The 21,827-nt window shown below is 40.6% G+C and overlaps 1 protein-coding gene across 2 annotated transcripts in view; it reads left to right on the forward strand.

Moving 5' to 3' along the window:
• ARFGEF3 (ARFGEF family member 3) overlaps positions 1–21,827 on the forward strand; it is a 475,184-nt gene that overhangs the window by 325,188 nt on the left and 128,169 nt on the right. For both annotated transcript variants that reach the window (XM_086927524.1, XM_086927525.1), the window contains 2 exons: positions 6,733–7,044; positions 20,908–21,041. In XM_086927524.1, coding sequence (XP_086783650.1) covers positions 6,733–7,044; positions 20,908–21,041 — 446 coding nt within the window. The remainder of the gene's footprint in view (positions 1–6,732; positions 7,045–20,907; positions 21,042–21,827) is intronic.

The following is a 21,827-nucleotide window of genomic DNA, read 5'->3' on the forward strand; positions in this document are numbered from 1 at the left end:
TAGACAAGCCATTTGTGTTGTGTAAGGACTACAATCCACTGGTGCATGCTTTTGTGCTTGTGGGAGCACCAATGAAAATAGTTGCAAGGCTGAAGGCTGATAATTGGTGTCTGTGAATTGAGCTGGGGGTTGAGTATGTGCTAAGATTGAAGAATAAGCCAGCAGATTGTCCATTCGTGATGGCTTCACAAGGGGAAAAGTATAGTAAGAATGCTGAGGACTCCGTTTTGTGTGTTGAAGATGACTCTATAAGGAAAGAACACCTCTGCCAATCGTTTTGTCTAAACATGTATACCTTCCTTTTCTTCACTCTTCCTATTCGCCACAGACCGTTCTACCCAGAAAAATCCTGAAAACTACCAGAGAACTCAAAAACTTTGATCCTAAAGTGTTCAAGGTCATGCCTGCCTCCTATAGGACTACTTAATCTATATTCAATGTTTCTGAGTTACTTATCCAAATAAAAAATGGGTGCATTGTTACTCACATAATGGACACCATTGTGCCTCCTCTCACTAAACTAAAAAAGCAACAAACCTCCGCCATTGCTCTCTCACCAAGTGAACACGCAAGGACAAACTCTTAGAGCAGTGGAACATAAACGGAGGAAGCACTGATCTGGAGGCGCTGTTTTACAACTACAAACATGCATACAAATCTGTACATAACTAACTACACGTTCGTTAAAAGCAAACTTGATAATGCCAAAAAACGCTGTAAAGAGTGATCCAGCCTTTTAAAGCAACAGTCCCCCCACTCCCATGTACCCCCTCAATGAATCTGGGTGCAATAAACTGTCCAACTATTTTTCTAACCCATTGTTATTTTGCCACACTGCCACCTCACATTTGACACAGCCATATGCAAATCAGCCTCAGTCCTTCCTCAATAGGAACAGTCTAGTCCAAAGGTCCTCTCTGAAAAAGAACACAATCAACCCAAGACTGGTTCTTCAAGCATGCCCACATTGCTGAATGAAGAATGTGTGGTTTGCAGTACGGCTTGGGTTATGCAAGGCTGGACTGGAGTAGGGTGTCTGTTGGAATGAGGTTGGGCAGCTGCCAAGCTATACCTAAAGACCCAGGAGAAACTAAACTATCTAGTGTAAAGAAGTGGTTAGAAATCAGAAACGCCCTGTTTTGCGGAAGGATGATGTACAGTCACATATTTCTGGTGGAGTTTGTGTGTGTTTATTTCCATATATCTCTAGAGCTGAAGTTAATTTTTCTTAACACTTTTATTTTTTTGATACCTTTCCTTCCCTTTCCCTTTCACATTTGCATTATGGCTTTATCAATTAGTGGAGCCTATGCTTGGTTGTTATGCACATGCACCCTCCGCCCCCTCCCACTTTTGTCTTTAAAAGGCCGAGTTTCTGGAAAGGCATTTTCAACAGTCATTTGTGAAAACATTTCAATCCATTCCTCATCTTAACTTGTGCGTTTTTTCTAGAAATTACAGGCAAAGATATCACAAGGCGATGGAGAAGTGGCCAGAATAAATGCTCTGTTTTAATCTGAATTAATATCTTGTACACTATGTCTGTATGCATGGATGTCGCACACGTGTAATTGGTGTCTCCAGACCATAAATAAAGGGGACTGCATGCATCTCGCTGAAAGTCACTCTAAGTGGCTGGTAAATTAAGTGCAGGCTTCAGTGTCCACTTCTTGGTGACTCTCAATTCTAATAAAACCCACCCCTTATGGGACCCTCTCAGGAAAGAGACAATTAGATTCTAAACCATCTTGTTGGCACTGGAGAGAGATGCTCATGTGATGCGTGGAAGTTTGCAGCTGTTGCCAGGTGAAGGTCCAACACAAGCTAGGGTTGTACGATGAAAATTTGTTGACCTAAATATTGCCAAAAAACATACTGAGGACACAGCTATCGACATTACATACATACATAGTATGTATTTAAAGTCACAAATATGGGCAACAAAAATATGGAAGATCACAAGATCGTCAAACAAATAGGTGACTATACACTTTATTAACTATAAAATATATATTACCTTTAAAAATATTACATTTAAAAAATATACTTCTAATATAAAAATGTATAAAAACTATAACTTACAAACATTAAAAGTAGACACTTCAAAATATTGCAAAAAATAAACAGCATTTAAAAATATTTAAACATAAATAATAATCAATACTAATAAAATAATGATCAAATCTAGATATTGAAAAAAGTACATTTATTAACATCATGACTATAAAATATAAATAAGAATAATTTATATTGAATGTAATTTTCAAAATGTAAACAAAAATATATATTAAAACATTTTTAAAAACATCAGATAAAAATATACGTTGAGTGGTCAAATTCACCACTCTAGCTCCCTCTTGACCAACAGGAGGGAAAATGTTGGACTTACTATTCCCAATCCAACATCAGCAACAGTAGGGATAGTTTGAGCTTTGAAAGGGTTAGATTTACTACTCTAACTCCAACATGAGCAACAGTACGGAACGTGTTGGACTCTGGAGAGTCACATTTACCACTCCACTCCAACCTGCGCAACAGTAGGGAACATATTAACATTTAGAAAGCCCATATTTAATTTTCCTAATAAATTCCATATATATACAATACATCGACAAAATGTGTTTCCATAAACATATTAAAATATTAACATTATATAATGTCTTTAAATTATTAAAAACATAAAATTAACATAAAATTATACAGGAAACGGTATTGAAGATTTTCTCAATTAAGAACTCAAATAGAATAGGTTTAACATAGTTACCACTCAATTACTCTAAAATTCCAACAACCACAAAAACACATTAAAATAATAACAGAAAAAATAACAATATACGTTTCAAGTTATTACAAAACATAATTACTACAATCAATTATCTAATTAACCAGTTAACAAATAATACAATATTACAATATTGATATTTTCTGTTAACTATCTAAAATAATGTTTACATAATTATATAGTTACAAATCCAAAACTTAGAAAAATGTATAATAAATTTAAAGCAAATATTTTAAAAACGTCCCCACCCTATTCGCCTACAAACCCAACAATCTGCTATCAAATTGACATAAGACAATAAAACAAAATATTTTCAAAAAAACACAGTAACAAATAATTAAACATACTTAACATTAAAAAATATATTTTATATCACAAATAAAACTAAAGTAAAGAATTGAAAAGCAAAATTATATATAACTATACTTAAAAAAAACAATATAAACAACTTAAAAAATGAAATTCTTATTGATTTATATTCAGTCCCATAATATTTTTGACATGATATTTGTGTCTCACAATATTTTCAAACAATATTTTGGAGGAATAGACAAGCTAAGTCCTCCACTGGAATATCCCATATTTCATCATGCATTCTTCTGCCTACCCAATGTAGTTATGCTGCCTGGAGCATCAACCTCCCAGTATATGCTTTGGAATGAAGAAGGGCAATAACTCCTTTCTTGAGGGATGTGTTTTTCGTGAATGGCTGTTGAAGAACAGGTAGAGACAAAGTTAAATACTGGAGTGCTAAGATTCTTTAAAGTGTAGTGTAGTTCCTATATTCCCAATAGGCTCTGTGCATTGGAATAGTGTATCCTGTAGTTTAGACATAGGACTGAAGTCAACTAGGTCTCTACCGAATATACCAAACTTAATTGTGTGTGTGCCAGCTAGCTCAGATGTCACTAGAAACTCTCGAATGAACAAGAAGGGATTAGTTTCTGACAACCACTTAAAACATGACAACTTTGTTTCCCAAGAATAAGAAATCAATCTCTAGAGTCGCAGAAACAATAGATAGTTATTTCACTCAGTCAATCGTGCATGCTTAGTTTCATAAGAGGTGCAGAGAAATAGAGAGACGGGCGATTTCAATAAAAGGATTTTATTGAAGAGTCTTCTTTCTCAAGCATAGGAAATGAACTGCTACAATTGCAATACTTAGCATGAAGTAAAGTTCGTACAGTAAAAAGAGTATTACAAAATATTATTGTAATAGCATGATATGGTTTCTAAGCCATAGAATACCTAAAGTGCATAAAATACATACAGTGATAAATAATGACTCAAAGCACTCAACTGGTGCTTCTAAAATACGCCTACCCCGGTGTACCTAACCCATGTCTAGTACAAGGGAAGAAGTAAGTGAGGTGTAGCTTAAGTTTAGTATTCTTTTGCCAAGAATCTATTCCAAGAATTCTCTTAGGGTCTAATCGGCTCCGTACCTTGGTTTTAGAATGTAGGAGGTCTTGTATCTCTATCTCAAGACTCGATTTCCCAGCAACCCGCAAGGATAACCTGGAAACACTAGAGCTGGATTTCTCAGCTGGAGAAAGTACAGGGTCTCCCAGTGCGTCAGCTGGAGGGTCGGCTTCCTTCGGCACTTGCAGCAGCAGGGCGTCGGGCAAGTAGATAGTCGAAATGCTCCAAACCACCGTGTGTTTGTTTGAACAAGTGTGGGCATATTTATACCTTGAAGGTGCCGAGTTTGACATAAGATTGGACATAATAACGTCATTAGAGACTTGATTCTCTGAAAACTCCATGATTTCTTTGATAAATTAATATTCATGCAGGGGGAAGTCCCTCACTGCTGAAGACGGGTTTTTCCAAGAAATCGTTGTAGATTTTCGGAACTAGTGAAGTAGCCTAGCCGTATTAGGACTACTTGAGCTATGTCTTAATATGGTTGTGATTTCTATGCCTATATTAGGATACTGTATTTTATACCTATATAAGGGCATGAATCAGGAAAATTATACTAGGGTCCTAAAACGCTATACAACAAAAGGAAATCTGCCCTTCTTTGAGCCTTGATGGGAAAGTGGATCAGCTAAACTGGCGTCAAGTACTGCTAATGATGCCTAGATACAGGTACTTCATATCAGGCATTGATTCCTCTCCAGGGGTTTGACATTCATTTCTGGTCAATCTTAGCGCACAGATACACTCTCTTAGGGAGATCTGGAGAGTTATGGTTGCCCTTGATGATTATAATGAATTAGTATTATGTTACAGGCTGATGCATTGGCAATGCTCATTGAATACTTCCTGACTGTCCTTGCTCTGTGCTCAGAAATAAAGTGTACTTTCTACTGTTCTTTACGTTTAAACAGACAAACTCTTTGGTTCCACAAATAACTGAACCTCTCAAGCTGGGGCGTAGCTTGGTCAGTAAGATTGGCCGGGGAGGGGGTGAGCCTCAAATTTCCCAACAATCACAGTGGCATATCATGGTACAATTAGTTATTTGGGAAGCAGAGCAGGAGGGTGCTTAAGGGGCAGTGGAAAGGGAGAGCAGTGCAAATTGTTAGAGTTGCTTAAAAGGCAATATGTTGTAAAATAACCAACAGTTTTAAGAACTTCAAAACAGAGGAGAGAGTGTGTGTGTGTGTGTGTGTGTGTGTGTGTGTGTGTGTGTGTGTGTGTGTAAGTTTTTGTCTGTGGGTGCATGTAAAAATCCTACGTGAAAACCGACAGCTACCTCACCATACCCGACTGAAAGCACCTGTACCCCACTATTTACTAGACTGGCATGGGTACTCACAAACATGTTCCCAGGGGTTACAAACTTTTGGTCTGTGTTATGACCGAGGGATGCATTGATGCCAGCAGGGGGGCGGTAAGGTAATGGGGGACAAAGTGGAGGTGGGGGGGGGGGGGTTGGCAAGGTGTGTGTGTTTGTGTGTAGGGGAAGTGAAGCATATACATATAGTGTATGAATTTTATATTGTGAAACCAAAAGCTTGGGTTTAATCCTGGCTTCTCCGCTTAACCAAATTGTGTGATGCTAGGCAATTGTTTTATTTCACCTTACATTATTCTTCTTCATCACATACAGGACTTCAGGATGTGCTACAAAACTTTCTGTGTATGAGTTAATAAACTATATTGTTCACGTATAATAGAAACCCAGGCCGCCCAAATAGTTCACATAACTGATGTTTCTAAATTTATGTTTGAAAATTATCACTTTAAAAAAAAAATACTTCTCAATGCACTTATATAATCTAATATACTAAGATTAAATGGTTCTGTATTTTAATGAAATACACTTTTTGTAATTTGAAAAGACTTTCTCATACTTTTACACTTTTGCTACAAGATACATTTAAAAATGAAAGAGGTATTTCTAAAGTTTAGTGGCGCAGGACACCCTAGTTACTTTCTTGAATTAACCTTCAAATAATTTCTTGCATGCTTATTTAGCATTGTTTTATTGTTATTTTTGAGTCAAGTAAACAGCAACCTCATGCTGCTCTTGCCCAAGAGGCCACATGTAAAGATCAGGAGGGCCGCATGCGGCCCCTGGGCTGTACTTTTGGTATCAACTAGAGAATACGGTTATTAGGGGGGGGTGTAAAACCCCAAACACCACCCTTCCTCAAGCTACATCCCTGCTCTCAAGGTAGGAGAATTCTTTTTGGTAGATAAGCTACTCTTATCAATTTTCCAATGACATTGGAGTACTACTAACATGTTAGCTAAAATCATTATTGTAGTGGTAAACTATTCCAACTCAAAGCTTATCTCTTAATTTGCAATACTGTAAGAAATATTCTCCCATTTTACAGACAGCATATATCTGCTCTAGTGCTTGAGTTAGACTGAGATGAGTGTTTGTGTTAATCTGAAGGAATGTAATGTTTGACTGATGAGTACTCGGACTCCATTCGACGGTTGTTTTGCCTCATCACTAATTGCTGTCTGTGTGATTTTTCTCCTAGGGTATGCGAGTACATCAGCACCCTGGAGCACACCCACTTCAGCGATGGCACTTCCCAGCCGCCAGTGAACATAACCCAGTCGCAACAGAGCACAGAGGGGATGCAGACCAGTACCTGCAAGGGCTACCCCCAAAATGCAATGTCCGAGCATGATGCTGCTCTGGGCAAGTTCCCCATCATCCAGCCGGTCCCCATACAGGATCTTGTCAAGGAATGCAGCAAGGGAAGAGCTTTTGACTTCCGCGGAGGCAGTCTGATGAGCGGGAGCATTGCGGCCAAGGCGGTTTGCACTCTCTCTTCACAAGCAGACAGGTACAGTTCTGCAGTTAATTTGTTCAAAATTTGAAAATTGATTTTGCATACACTTTATGGTGGGATTAAAGGGAAGCTTGGGTTCCACGATTATGTAAAATGTTGACATCTTGCCAGAAACTAGGGAGTGAGTCAGAGCTGTTTCTGATGGTGCATTTCAGTTTAAAGTATTTGAGCCCATGCCAAGCTCCTCAGAGCCAGAGTACATTCTGTGATTAGAATGACCTTGTCACTGGCATTTACAGGCTCCTTGAGAATAACATTTAGGACCTTATTATGACTTTGGCAATCCTCCAATAGGATTGCCACCCCGGCGGTCCCAGGAAGACCTCTAAGGCCATGGTGCACCTGCCTGCCGGATTATGCGTTTAAGCCAGTGCAGGTGGGTTGTGTGGGGGCTGTCTCATGGCGGGGGTTGTTTTAGGCTCATAGGAGAGCCTTAACAGCATACCGCCGCCGTGAGAGTGCCTGCAGCACGTTCCTGCATGGTGTGGCATGCACCAAGTCGTGCATGCCACACCGTTGAGGAACGAAGGTGCTATTCCAGGGGGTGCATAACATGTGCCCCACACGCGCCACCCCAGGTGAATATTTAGCCTGGGGACCTGTTACGGCCCCCTAAACTGCTTGTCTTCCACCCTTTTCATGGTGGGGACCTCGCCATGAAATGGGCAGTGGATATGCAGTACGTAATATGCTCCGCAGTGCTGGCATCGGCACCGCCGGCATATTCAGGACATTTGTAGACAGCCGCCACAGCGGGATCCTTGATCCCGGCAGAGGCGGCGGTCTTATCCTACGCCACACTCCTAAAACAGTGGGCGGACCGGTGGTGGCAGTCCCAAGACTGCCGTACTTGTAAAAGCCCTTCTTTTTTTGTTTTTCTTGGTTGTTTTTGTTTGTTTTTTTTAAATCTGTTTTTCAGACAATTTTTATTCTAAGGAAATAAGTGTTCCATTGTCTTCAGCCCGGCCATTATCCTTTCACCTGCATTATAGTCTTTGGTAGACTAGCATTATAGAAACATGGGTCCTAACCAGTGGTCGAAGTGGGAAAAAAAGTAGGGGAACTGTGGGTGTCAGTCATAGGCATTTTAAAAATATCATCGACAGTAAAACGCGTAAAACACCATGGACATAGTTATTCTAATATTATATAATTAAAAAAGTAAAAAACCTAATTAATGTTTTCCTTAAGGTTTTTGCCAATCACAGATAGAAATTTTACAAAAGCAGAATTCAGGAATACATCATTCGGTTTAGACATGCCATTAGTACTTGTCTGCATGTTCTTACTCCTCGAGCATTAAATAATCTGTTAAGGATAGCTTTCCTTTCCGCCTCTATTGCAGGGCACAGACATAGCAGATGCAAGATTTCTTCTTGACCACCTTTATATAATCTACATATCGTATTGTCCTCAGTAGTTTTCCATAGTGGCCGATTGCACATGTCTGGCCAAAGACCGAAACGTACTCTTATAAAAGTTTGATTACTTTGCTGTGACCAAGGAGTTTCAAGGTATTTTTGAACTTGCTTTTTTTGTAACCATTTATAATTGGGAACTGTGGGTGGAGAATCAGGGGGCTGGAATAACCAAAGATTGAATCAGTGGGCGGAGTCAGGGGCGTGGCTAGAAATAGCAAAACATACAAATTTTTAGTACGTTTAGCATTTCACTGACCAGTTACAGCTTATAACGTTATTTAATTAAAACAATGGATAAACATGTTTATTTGAGGTTTAATTCAGGAAAAAGCAAACACTCATAAGGAATACAGGTTTATGTAAAGCTTGTGAAATATAAGCCGGAACACCATGTTACCTTAATGCTTTTACTCTCATTGTTCAGAAATCCATGATTATTTTTTGTCTCAAACATTGAGGTCATGAATACAGGGCTCCTCCTGTACACATGTGTTAAGCAGGGCTCAGAAGAGAAAGGGGCTCTTCAGGAGAATCTAGACTCACGGAAACCCACAAAGGCTCCTTCATAGTCATGTCAGCCAGCTAGCTGCTCAATCATAATATAGCAAAAAGAACAACTGGTGGACAGAATGCAGAACAATATCATACATTCACCCCAGTTCAGAGATCTGGGACTAAATCCATTGTTTTTTCGCTCACCGTGCCATTCCAGTTTGGACCCTGCCATATGCAAATCAGTCTTGATCCTGCACCCAATGGGAACAGTCCAGTCGGAAGTGCCAGGCCAGGTCCTCCCTGGACTGGAAACAAGCATCCTAGCACCGGTTTCGGGCTTTCAGCCCTCATCAGCCAGGGTAGCTTGATTCTAGTGGCAGGGAGAGCATGGGATTCATGTCTGACCATACCTATCCCACTCGGGGTGACCAATGCAAAAAGAACAATTGATGGACAGAATGCAGAACAATGTCATACATTCACCCCAGTTCAGAGATCTGGGCTTAAATCCATTTTTTTGGTCACCATGCCATGCCAGTTTGGACCCAGCCATCTGCAAATCAGTCTTGATCCTGCGCCCAATGTGAACAGTCCAGCCAGGACATATGTATTCAAGTATCCTTTCATTTGGGAAGTGAACACAAAGCAGTACCCACTGAACTATGCACAAAACATATTGCTCTTTGATATGCATGGTACATGTTCTTTGCAGCAGGCATGTCACCCTTCTGCACTACCTTAGAACAGCCACTAGACAAAACATGCTCCCATCTCTCTCCAGCAGGTACATTGATCACCAAAGTTATCTTGGCACTTGTATTGTTGACCAAAACCTGCTGAATATACAAAGAAATTTGCAGTGTTTTTAAAACTCCTGCACTTGTACAAAACCGGTCCCTCCAAACTAAACTGGCACCCTACCCTTCCAGTCGCCCTGGGAAATGCCAGCTCCTGTCCTTTTGTTGTAGTTTGACAGCGATTAGATTAAGCATTAGCAGAAGACATCTCATGTTTAGCTATTATCGTGACATTTAGCGGACTCCATTTTGTATTCATGGCAACCATTTTGTTTGCCACATGCTACCACGTGTCGACCATGTGCTTTGTCCTATCTTCCTGTAAACTGCGCTTGAAATCTGCCCGGCAACGAGTTATATTTAGCATCCCCCACTTTCGCACATGCCCAGTAGGGTCTACAGCTGTTAGTGATTAGTACCAGACAGGAATGTGTTTACTAGTTCCCAAAACCGTTAGCTCCTCCCACTGATCGATTGTGCTTTTCTATATTACCTTATAGTACATAAAAATTGCTTCTGTGTTTGTATCGCCTTCTTTTGAGCCCCTGCGTGGGTATAAAGAGACCATGCTCTTTTAGTTTGGTGTGCTACTTCTTGCAAGACCGGCGGGTACTCTCTGAACCGTAGCACCACCTCATGAGGTGTAATAAACAGTATCTTTTCTATTCCAGTTTCTGTGCCAACTTCTTCCTATTGGTCTGAGGACTTTGTGCAGAGAAGGGCGAACCCCTTACACTGGTGGGCCTTGCTGAGGTTTGCTACTACACTTTCACTGCTCCTGTCCAGTCAGTACTCCTGCTCGATCAACACTGCTGCTTCGTCAATTCCCCTGCCCCCTCCCTTCTCCTGTCCTGTCACTTCTCCTGGCCTGTCACTTCTCTTGCCCTGTTACTTCTCCTATCCTGTTACTTCTCCTGCCCGGTCACCTCTCCTGCCCTAGTACCTCTCCTTTCCTGTCGCCTCTTCTGTCTGGTCACTGCTCCTGCCCAGTTCACTCCATGTACAACATTGACAAATTACACAAGGTGTCAAGTTCCCCACAGTACTTTGGGGAAAGCCCTCTGTAATCACCAACTCTGATCTCACTGGCACTTGATATGCTAAAGGCAGTGGTTCCCAAACTTTTTTGACCCAACAGCTCCCTTGACCTATTGGCCATTGGCCATGGCTCCCCATTATTTTACTTTTTTTGTGGGCGAAGGGATGTAAGCCCAGATTTGGGGCTACTTCCATTTTTCACCTTGAAAAAAATTGGGATGAAGTAGATGAAGGTATTATAATCATAGATGTAACAAACTAAAAATATGACAGCTGTTTAATGAAAAACTTGAATTTGTTAAGTAAGCCTGAAACAATAATCTGAGGTCTGCATATGGAATTTTTTAAAACTATCTTTTGTTTTAAAAAATTGGCTCTAGGAGAGCTCATTCCAGGGAGCCGAGTGGAAAAGGTGATGGATGGGGGACAACTTAAATATTTCTCATTTACACCTTTAGCTAGATTGATTTAATGTGCCAATGCATGCCAGCAGTAGTAGGGTGAATGTAGAGTAGTATAGTTAGCAAATTATTTGTCATGTGGAGTGCAAAAAAACGATGGATTTGGGCCCAGATCTCTGTACTGGGGTGAATGTATGACATTGTTCTGCATTCTGTCCATCAACTGTTGTTTTTGCATTTGTTACCCCGAGTGGGATGGGTATGCTCAGACGTGAGTCCCATGCTCTCCACACCACTGGATTCAAGCAAGCCGGGCTGAAGACGGCTGAAATGCCAGAAACCGGTCCTCGGAAGCTTGTTTCCGGTCCAGGGAAGGCATGGCTTGGCAGTTCGGGCTGGACTGTTCCCATGAGGCACAGGGTCAGACTGATTTACATATGGCCATGTCTGAACTGGGGTGGTGTGGAGTGCAAAAAAACGATGGATTTGGGCCCAGATCTCTGTACTGGGTTGAATGTATGACATTGTTCTGCATTCTGTCCATCAACTGTGGTTTTTGCATTTGTCACCCCGAGTGGGATGGGTATGCTCAGACGTGAGTCCCATGCTCTCCACAGCACTGGATTCAAGCAAGCCGTGCTGAAGACGGCTGGAATGCCAGAAACCGGTCCTCGGAAGCTTGTTTCCGGTCCAAGGAAGGCATGGCTTGGCAGTTCGGGCTGGACTGTTCCCATGAGGTTTTCTACAGAGGGGGAGTGGTCCACAGGAGAATCCGATCGCGATAGCGGAAGAAGAAACGTGAGACCTTTTCCGGAGCACTCCAGGGATTCTACCCCCAAAAATTGAAAAACCGGATTTGATGTTGGAAATTATTTTACAAAAGATGAGGAATTGTACTGAACAAAAAACATTGTAAATAGCCTTGAAAAAGCCCTGGCGCAAATCGCCATAGGGGCGAAACACGTGTCGGCTGTCCACGCTTTTGTCTACTCAAATAAAGAGCAACTTTTCTACAAAATAAGGACTTACTTGATTCTGTTTAGACAAATAAGGATTGAGCCTAAGGACATTAAGACCTAACACACTCATTACCCCCTTCAAAACTGTTCCCATGAGGCACAGGGTCAGACTGATTTGCATATGGCCATGTCTGAACTGGGGTGGTGTGGAGTGCAAGGAAACAATGGATTTGGGCCCAGATCTCTGTACTGGGGTGAATGTATGACATTGTTCTGCATTCTGTCCATCAACTGTGGTTTTTGCATCCCGTTCAATGCAAGCACTCGAGTGAACGTGAACAAATCTTCCCAAAAAGCCAATGGACAAACACTCCACTGGGCAGAGCCAAGACACAACATGACACCTTTGTGCAATGCTCGCGCACAGTTAATAGAATGTCAAAGTGACCGTTGAACTGTCACCTGCAGCGCGGCGAGAAAAAAATGCGAAAACCAACTAAAATAAAGTTAAACGTAAATACACCGTACCTTAACAGACAAAGCAAAATGGAACAATTCCTCCTTCGCACAAGCCGCAACGCTTGTTTGAGAACAGCTTACGTTTTCCTGTGCAGACTCCGGCACGGCTGACTAGGAGTTTCTGGGGGCTTCAGATAACAGACAGTTCTTTGCACCACAACTAGTTTGTAACCTCCATACAACTCCACAAAAGTCGGCGCTGACATCTCACGCAGGTCAAATGGTGCGAGCTGGAAACTGAAATGCCCCCATGCATCGGTAAGATGTAGCCATGCATCGGTAAAATGTAGTCCGTTTCCTTTCAAAATGTGAATTGGCTCACTTGGAGGACAAAATATAGAAGTATGCCGCAAACAGAAAAGAAACACTCACGAATGGTCCTAGACTCAAAGGTAGCTGTTGTGAAGAGAACTGGGCAAAACTGTGAAAGTGGGCAAAAAGGTCAAAGAAACACAAAAGGGTGATCAGGCCAGATGAGCTTCAAACGCTTTTTGTTGCTGGTGACAATCCAGATGACAGCAAGATAAGAAAGAGTATTTTCACAGTGATCAGATCCTTAACAAACAAACGCCCAGGTGCAGGCTGTCCAAGGTGAAACAGGACACTGGTGGGGTCAGCCGGGCGTTACCTTTCAGCTTAATTAAAATTCCAAAATGTCTTTAGTTCTTTTCCTTGTAGAATCAATAGCAAAATGTCTTTAGTTCCTTTCCAGTAGAAGCTTCCTTATTTCACACGTAGGTTCATCCTCTTTAAAACGTCGCCAAAATGTAGTAAAGGAAGATGCACAGTCCGCTGTGTATGTAGGATTCTTTATTAGTAAGTTCTTTCCAAGATGACAAGTACAAGAGTAGACCCCACCAGGAGCCAGCTGATAGCAGCTCAGCCTCAGATGACTAACTGCCAAGTAAGTTATAGAGAGCCACTGAGAGCCAGAGGGACACCCAGGCATTCTATGATGTCATAGTACAGTCTATCCAAGGAGAGCAGTGGAGAGGACATTTACCACAAGTACTTCACCCTGACATATCTGATCATGTACTTCAACCAACTCATTGCTTTGGTGATAAAGCAGAATAAACCATCAATGACTTCTTTAAAAGTGTACCGAAAGTTTCTTGGCCAAATCTTGTTTTAACATAGCCATTTGTACTGTGCCACATTCTGCTCAATGGCAATTTTTAAGGCGCTACTCAGCAGAGGAAAACCGCAGCAAAAATAGTATAATAAAAATATAAAGAATAAACATGAATAAACACGGGAGGAATGAGATACATATGGCACTTTTCAGAAAAAAGGAAGTCTTTACTAATTTAAGGGGCCTTCTTTAATGCTTGGTGGTCAGAATATGGTAGATTTGCAATTAATTCCTGATCCAAATCCGGGTGTTGGGATGCGCACTCCTAGGTAATCTGATGTGCTCAAGATTTTCTTAGAAGAGTAGGTGGTGCCCGTGGGGTCAAACCCTCTGTACTTGGGTTGGAGAAAATTGTATTGACGCACTGTTTCCTCAAGAAAAAGTGTCTCCCCAGAGCACTCAATAGCAATTATTCAATGAAAATTCAAATGCTTATGTGCAGTTTCGAAAAAAGTCTTTTTAATTGTTTATATTAGTTTCATTTCATGATTCATCTCATGTTTTGAAATTTTTTCTTTTTTTTAATTTTATTTTTTTACTCGTTGGCCCAATGCATTTCGGGCTTAGCCCTTCTTCGGGGGCCCTGTATGATTCTGAAAAAATAGTTGGGTACAGTTTCAACAACCAAGAATTCATAAGCATGTCTTGTTAAACATTCAAGTACATTTCCTGCAATTATACACATGCCACGGAAGAGCGATTTCAATGCTGTTATTCAGAATGCCATTTTCACTAACGTAAGAAATACACATACGGGATATTTAATGTGTGTTACGTGATATGTTCCAAAGGGGTGTGAATATTAAAAGTGCGGTGATAAAAGGCGTCGGCGACGACGGTGCTCAAAAGTGCTTTAAAGAACGTGGGATTCAAACCTGTTCTGACGCTATGTGCTCCTCGCTGATTGCGGGTAAAAAATAACTCTGTAACATGGAAATTGGAAGACGTTTACCATTAAATTTAGTTGGTACACGCCACAGCGTACACACACTAATTGATTTCCCAATTTCCATGTTACAGAGTTATTTTTTACCCGCAATCAGCGAGGAGCACATAGCGTCAGAACAGGTTTGAATCCCACGTTCTTTAAAGCACTTTTGAGCACCGTCGTCGCCGACGCCTTTTATCACCGCACTTTTAATATTCACACCCCTTTGGAACATATCACGTAACACACATTAAATATCCCGTATGTGTATTTCTTACGTTAGTGAAAATGGCATTCTGAATAACAGCATTGAAATCGCTCTTCCGTGGCATGTGTATAATTGCAGGAAATGTACTTGAATGTTTAACAAGACATGTTTATGAATTCTTGGTTGTTGAAACTGTACCCAACTATTTTTTCAGAATCATACAGGGCCCCCGAAGAAGGGCTAAGCCCGAAATGCATTGGGCCAACGAGTAAAAAAAAAAAATTTTTTTTTTTTCCAAAACATGAGATGAATCTTGAAATGAAACTAATATGAACAATTAAAAATACTTTTTTCGAAACTGCACATAAGCATTTGAATTTTCATTGAATAATTGCTATTGAGTGCTCTGGGGAGACACTTTTTCTTGAGGAAACAGTGCGTCAATACAAGATTTGCATTTAACAAATTATCTCATGAATACATTACTGTCACTGCCCTATAATCAAAACTACTGTGTCCAAACACAGACATCTATTCTAATAACAGCCATATTAAGGCTACAACAGAGACGTTGGACGTGCCTACAAGAATTTCCTTGGCCTGACAGCTTGAGGGAGTAGTAGTTAGGTGCTGGGATGTAACAGACAACTGAGAATATCTCAGAATTGTCACGAAACAATAAACAGAATGCCCAGGCAAGGCAACTGCAAATATAGTTGAATGTATACACTGACTGCTCCATAAAAACTGAGCATTAATAGTTCACTCAAGATCATAGGTAGTCAGTCTGCCATTAGGATTTAAGCAGGTAAGAGAAATTAACGGAGTAGTGAGAAAATATCTATGAATATGTGTACACAACTGGGCTGGACAGTGCTGATCAATACCTGGCAGTCTGGAAGCATAGAGGTTACCACTAGGGATCAGGAGCGGCCTGTACAGGAAAGAGCGGTTGGGTGGTGAGACTGGGCGGGAGCATTTCGCGAAGGGATAGGTAAAGTAAAACATTTTTAAAAAAAGAAACACTTATGCTCGGCAGTGCAGCGAGCGCAAGGTATGTGGTTTTATTTATTTTTTATTTTATTTCACCTGTTGCGTCATCTGTCGACTCCCCCGCCCCCACCCTGCCCCACTGCTCTTACCTGTACCGGCCGCGCCTGCTAGAGATGCTTATCTTCATATTTCTTTGAGACGTATCGGGCTGGCCTGGGGTTCAGCTCATCCAGAATACCTTAGTAAAACATTGGTTTACTGTTCCATCTGCTGGACAGCTTTGGTCAAGCGTTGACTAGTGAGGAGATTTCTTTTTTTTTTCCATCTCAGTTCTTACAGCGAACATTTGTCCTGACATTTCTGATGCGGGGAGGTTTTTCTTCAAATGTATTCTCCAGTGTTGAGCTGAATGCACCTTCTCACATTTTTATTTTCGCTAGCCAAACGAAGCAAGGTCCACTTTCCCATTTTATGGATATAGGAACAGAGAGTGGATTTTCTGAAACAATGTCAACACACAGAATACGAACTAAACTCCAGCTAATAGCCAATTGCTATGAGTGCTGCTCCGGGCAGTTTCCTGTCCATTGCAGAATGCACTTTGCTCGGTAACACCTTTATAGGACAGTGCGACCCCTCGGTTTACAGGGACATGCTTGAAATTGATTGTACTAATGGGATCAGGGAGATTGGGCAGACACAGTCTGCCATAAAGTGCCTCGCATTGAACTTTAGGTGTTTTCTAGGCACTTCCTCCCAACTTGCATCTGAAGAAGCACAAATAGTTCTCCCTTGCCATCTAGGAAAAGCCCTCAGCAGACGGAGGTGGAGTCTTGTGGGAAGTGGAACAGACTTCCGTTCAGAACGTGTCCCTGTAATGGCTTTTTTCTTTGATGGCGGTAGCTTAGATTGGCAAAATTGCATGGGTGTGAATTGAGAACTGAATCGGAATCCTGTTTTTTTACTTTGTGGGGGAATCGGGTAAGGGGTGTATTCTGCTCTGACACATCCACAATACTGTTTTTTTAAAGCACATATTAAATGTATTACATGATCCAATCTTGAGCAGAGAACATAGGAACAGATATGCTCTTGGGAAATGTTAATGTTTTAATCTACATTGCCATCAAATGTGAAATACAGGTTTTTTCAAAGCTCACATGAAATGTATTACATGATCCAATCTTGAGCAGAGAACACATAAGAACAGATATGCTCTTGGGAAATGTTGTTAATGTTTTAACCTACATTGCCATCAAATGTGAAATGCTTTGCAGTGATCTGCCACAATGGCTACACTTAGGGTCTAATTATAACGTTCTGTGTCTAATTATCAAGTTCAAAGCCTCAGACTCCATTACAAGACAAATCAGACATTGTTGTAGTCATCTGAAATTATTTTACTTTCTACTTAGCTTTGTGATTTTTTTTTATTATGATCATCAGAATCACTGTGCTATTGCAGGTATTGTTCTTATTATAACCACTGTGCTTCTCAGATAATAAAATAATAACAATAAATTGTTATTTACTGCTTTATAATGCATGTCTGCCTTTTCTTTGTGCTGATAACAGGCGGTATCCTGATCCAATGTAGTGGTTCTCAGTTCATATACTATGGAAGAATGGTAGGCTTTGTTGACATAGCCAAGATTCAAACCTGTGACCTGCAGAGGCCAGGAGATGTCGGTGTGGACATATCTTTGTACCTCAGTAGAAATTGTGCTCCTCAGCCTCGTACATCTTCAAACCTTGTGCCTCAGCCTTTGACTTCCTAGTCCCTCTAAACTCCTTCTGCTTGCCTCCTCATCTTGAGTTTTGCCTTTGTTGGCATCATTGTTATATTTCTGTTATAATTTCAGATGCTGGGAAGGGAAACAAGGGAACCCAACTCACACGGAGTCTGGGTATAAAGTCTTAAGAAAACAACAACGGCTCCTGTGGATAAATATATATTCCTTATGATATGGTTTAGGCACAATGGCAATGTTTGGGTGGTGTGTGGGGTGTATAAGAAGGAGGCTACATACACATGTAGAGAATATAATTTTCAATATGCATTTCTATGTAAGTATTCTTCTACATCCCACACACCACCCAAACATTGCCATTGTGTCTAAACCATATCATAAGGAATACATATTTATCCACAGGAGCTGTTGTTATAATTTCAGGCTACTTAATACTGCCCTGAAGTGTCACTTACTTCAAAAATAAAATTAAAATTAAAGGATGGATTGATGATGACGTTCAAACTGTGCAATGGTATTACTCTTTTCATTTAACATTATTGTGTATAGTTGAAAACTAATATTTATTTCATGAAAAACATTATTGACTTGGACTACTCCTTTGCGCCTGTAGGAAATTTGAAACTTTGCTACTGATAAGTTTGTTGCCTGTACAGAAGCACAGTTCAACATTGGGTTCAGTGGAGTGGTGTGGCTCACTGGTTCGAGGCGGCCTGGAAGCAGAGAACGGCCCGGGACCAGGGTTCAATTCCCGACGAGGCAGGGTCGTGGACCAGGGTCAGCGGACTCGATAATTCTCGCCTCGGTGCCTACTCTAACCAGGGATCACACTCGGCAACTCTGGGCATTAGCTTGCCTCATCTCTACAACGGCCCCCCACATTTGCCGGCGATGCCTGTTTTCACCTTGGAGATACCCAGCAGGGATAGCCAGGAATGGTTCCCCAGCGGTCTACAGCGCCACGACGCCTCAGGGCAGCAGCGCGCTTTACAAGACACATACATTTTACATTTACATTTTTACATTTACAGTTAGGATCTAGAAAGGTGAGCCGAGAGGTGCCAACGGGCATTGGGAGTCTGAACTCTAGAGTCTCTTGCAGCTTGAGTGGATAAAAGTATCTCTCTGCATTTATTTGTGGCACATGGTCCCACTAGCTTCTTTTCCTCTCCTCACTGACAATGTTTAGCGAGGACTACCCTTTATTGCAGTGGACCACTACCACTGCTATAACACATCTCTTTCATGTTGTATGAGATGAATCTTGAGACATAGAAAGAACAGTATGTGAGGTGTAGTAAACAGGAGTAAAGTGTGGAAAGTTACCTACAGGAGTAGAAGCATCTACGTCTTGATAGACATAGACCCCCCTGGCTCCCCGCTCTCTACAACTGCCTTGATCCTAGAGTCATTAGTCAATTACTTTGTCTTAGTTGACATCTTCACGATGACCCCATCAAGAGACCCTTTATGATGTAAAGATCTACTTAGGTAATTTATCTATTTATTAAAACACTTTTATCCAAAGCACTGAGCAAGCTGCAAGCAAACAATACAAAGGATCAATTGTAGAAAATGAAACGCATCTTACAATCACATAATCAAGGTTGGGAAGCCAGTATCAGGAGAAGTTCTTGCAAAGGTATCCGAAATGCAGACAGAGTTAGGACACTTATGAACTGAATTAAGTAATTGAATGCAATGTAGAGACCAATGACCAAAGTTAAAAAGGGGGCACTATCACCTGAACACTTAAAGGCTGAGAAAGTGAAATATAAATTGTAAAAATAAAGGGAACCAGCAAAGCCAGGATCGATAAGTAGAAAGGCGTGCAAGAAAAAGGAGAGAAAAGAGAAGATAAACGCAAGAATTTTGGATGTTCCTTAATACAGCAGTAACATATTCATGAAGATTGACATAAGGCAGCAAGTATAATAAAGAACTAAAATTTGAAGAAGCAATTTCAAAGATAAGAAAAGAATAAAGGATTTCAATTTTTCAATGTTCTACAAATGAAAGCGACAGATGTTATGGATAGAAGTAGTTGAGAAGATAAATCAAGTAAATAATCAAATACAAAGCTTAGTTTACTAGCAGAAGGAGAAAAAAGGTGGTTGTGAAGGAGGAAAGGGAATTTCAGGAGGTGTAGTAGTAAACCGAGACAGAAATTAATTGGATTTTAGACCGTTTGAGGGTTGAGTTTAGGAAAATGAAAGGACATTCAATACTCTTTTACTCCGAAGAAGGCAGAGTTTGAGGGAAGAAAAAGAAGAGAAGGAAAACATTTTTTTTTCTAGGTTCTCTTTCTCCTATTTACCCTCACCCTTCATCACATTACATACTCATTGACCTTTTGATAGCTATTGCCTTTCATCTCATCACATCCAATTGGAAACAGGCTAATAACGTTACCTTTCGCTCTTGGTGGAATGCGGTTTGTTTTCATCACCGACTTGATACTAATTATGTTTCTCCCATCTCTCTGGCAATCAAGAGATCTCCTTTGGCTCCCTTTGGTAAATTACTTATCCTCAATCGCTCCCTCGACCAACAACTCCCACACTAGATCGGCTGAAGTACGAAAACCGCCTTAATTCTCCCAATGCCTTTTACCAATTTCTCTAATGGATTATCATTTATTTTTTGATTGATATATTGTATATATTTCTTAATTTTTCAAATATTGTTATGCTTGCGATGTATTTTCTATATGCATAGTTTCGATTGACTTTCTCATTTATTCTTATATACATTGTAATTTATTTGTCATTTTTATTTTTTTATTGTATAACATGTATGGTTTTAACCTCTTGACTGTTTCTTCATTTTCTGTTCTTTTTGTTCTTTAATAAACTCAAACTTAAAAAAAAAGAAGGAAAAAAAGGTTTATGAGTCAACCTCATAAAGATGTGATTCGAAGCCGAATGAGAAATACTATTACATAATGGAATAATATAGACTGAAAAGAGAAGGCAAAAACACGATCTCTGAGAAACAGCATAGTTAAGAGGATAAACTGTCTACATAGAACCATTCAAAGAAATTTTGATCTGATACACACGAGCGGTACCAGAGATATTATATCATCCCGTTCTTGTGCTCAATGAGTGTAAAGATGTGCAGAAAAGAACCCTAGAGTGAATCTTAATAGTCCTCCAGGATGTCTGTGCCTCAAACACTCATGTAGATTTGTTTTTATTCCCTCACGGCAGGCTCTTTGATGGAGCTGCGGACAAGCTGAACCTGGCTGCACTAGGAGGTTTCCTCTACCAGCTGAAGAAAGCTTCTCAGTCACAGCTCTTTCACTCCGTCACAGACACCGTGGACTACTCATTGACAATGCCAGGTAATGTAGCCTCATCTGCTGTCTATGCATATGTGTCTGTCTTCTACATTCACTTTGACCAAAGACTATAAAATAAGAATGAAAATGAAACCTACGTGCGAGCAAAATAGTGTCATATCTGATGGTTGATTTTTTTCTGCAGGTTTGATCAACATAGATGCTAGTAACTGTTGGGATCTTACCACGCCGTTGGTAGTTATGCTTGTTGTTCAACAAATAGAAATAGCTAAGTGGAGATGTAAAAAGACTTCATTTTTTCTGGCTTTTCACTGTAAAGAGAACTTTGGTGCAATTGTCTCAGCGGCCCAGAGCAGAATTGAAATCTCCCACTCTGTTCAGGAACAAAACAGCCATTTAGGTGTTCAGGTTTAACTCCTAGACTGGATGATTGGTTGTATTGCAATAGATTGGAATTGTTGTTTCTAGAAATTTGCTAGATCAATATGACAAGTGTTCTACTGTTGCCTTGAGATCTAGCTGAAAAAATCATGAATTAAAACAACATTGTGTTTTTCCTTGAAATCTTTATTGTCTGATTTTTAATACTGGGACAGGGGACAACTGTCCACTTCTGATGTTCACAAAGACTATTATCAGTTCATGGGCATTGCTGTGAGCACAGCCTGATGGGCCTCTTTATGAAAATTGACACATCACTGTGGGGGAGGCCTGAAAGACTTCATCAATCTCATCCCTATGCTGCATTCTTTATCTCCCAGGTCCCAGCCAATCCATGTACCCTTTTATTACTGTGCCTCATTCCTGGCCATCACCCTCTCAACCCCA

The sequence above is a fragment of the Lissotriton vulgaris genome, chromosome 6 (assembly GCF_964263255.1).
Source record: "Lissotriton vulgaris chromosome 6, aLisVul1.2, whole genome shotgun sequence".
Classification (NCBI taxonomy): Eukaryota; Metazoa; Chordata; class Amphibia; order Caudata; family Salamandridae; genus Lissotriton; species Lissotriton vulgaris.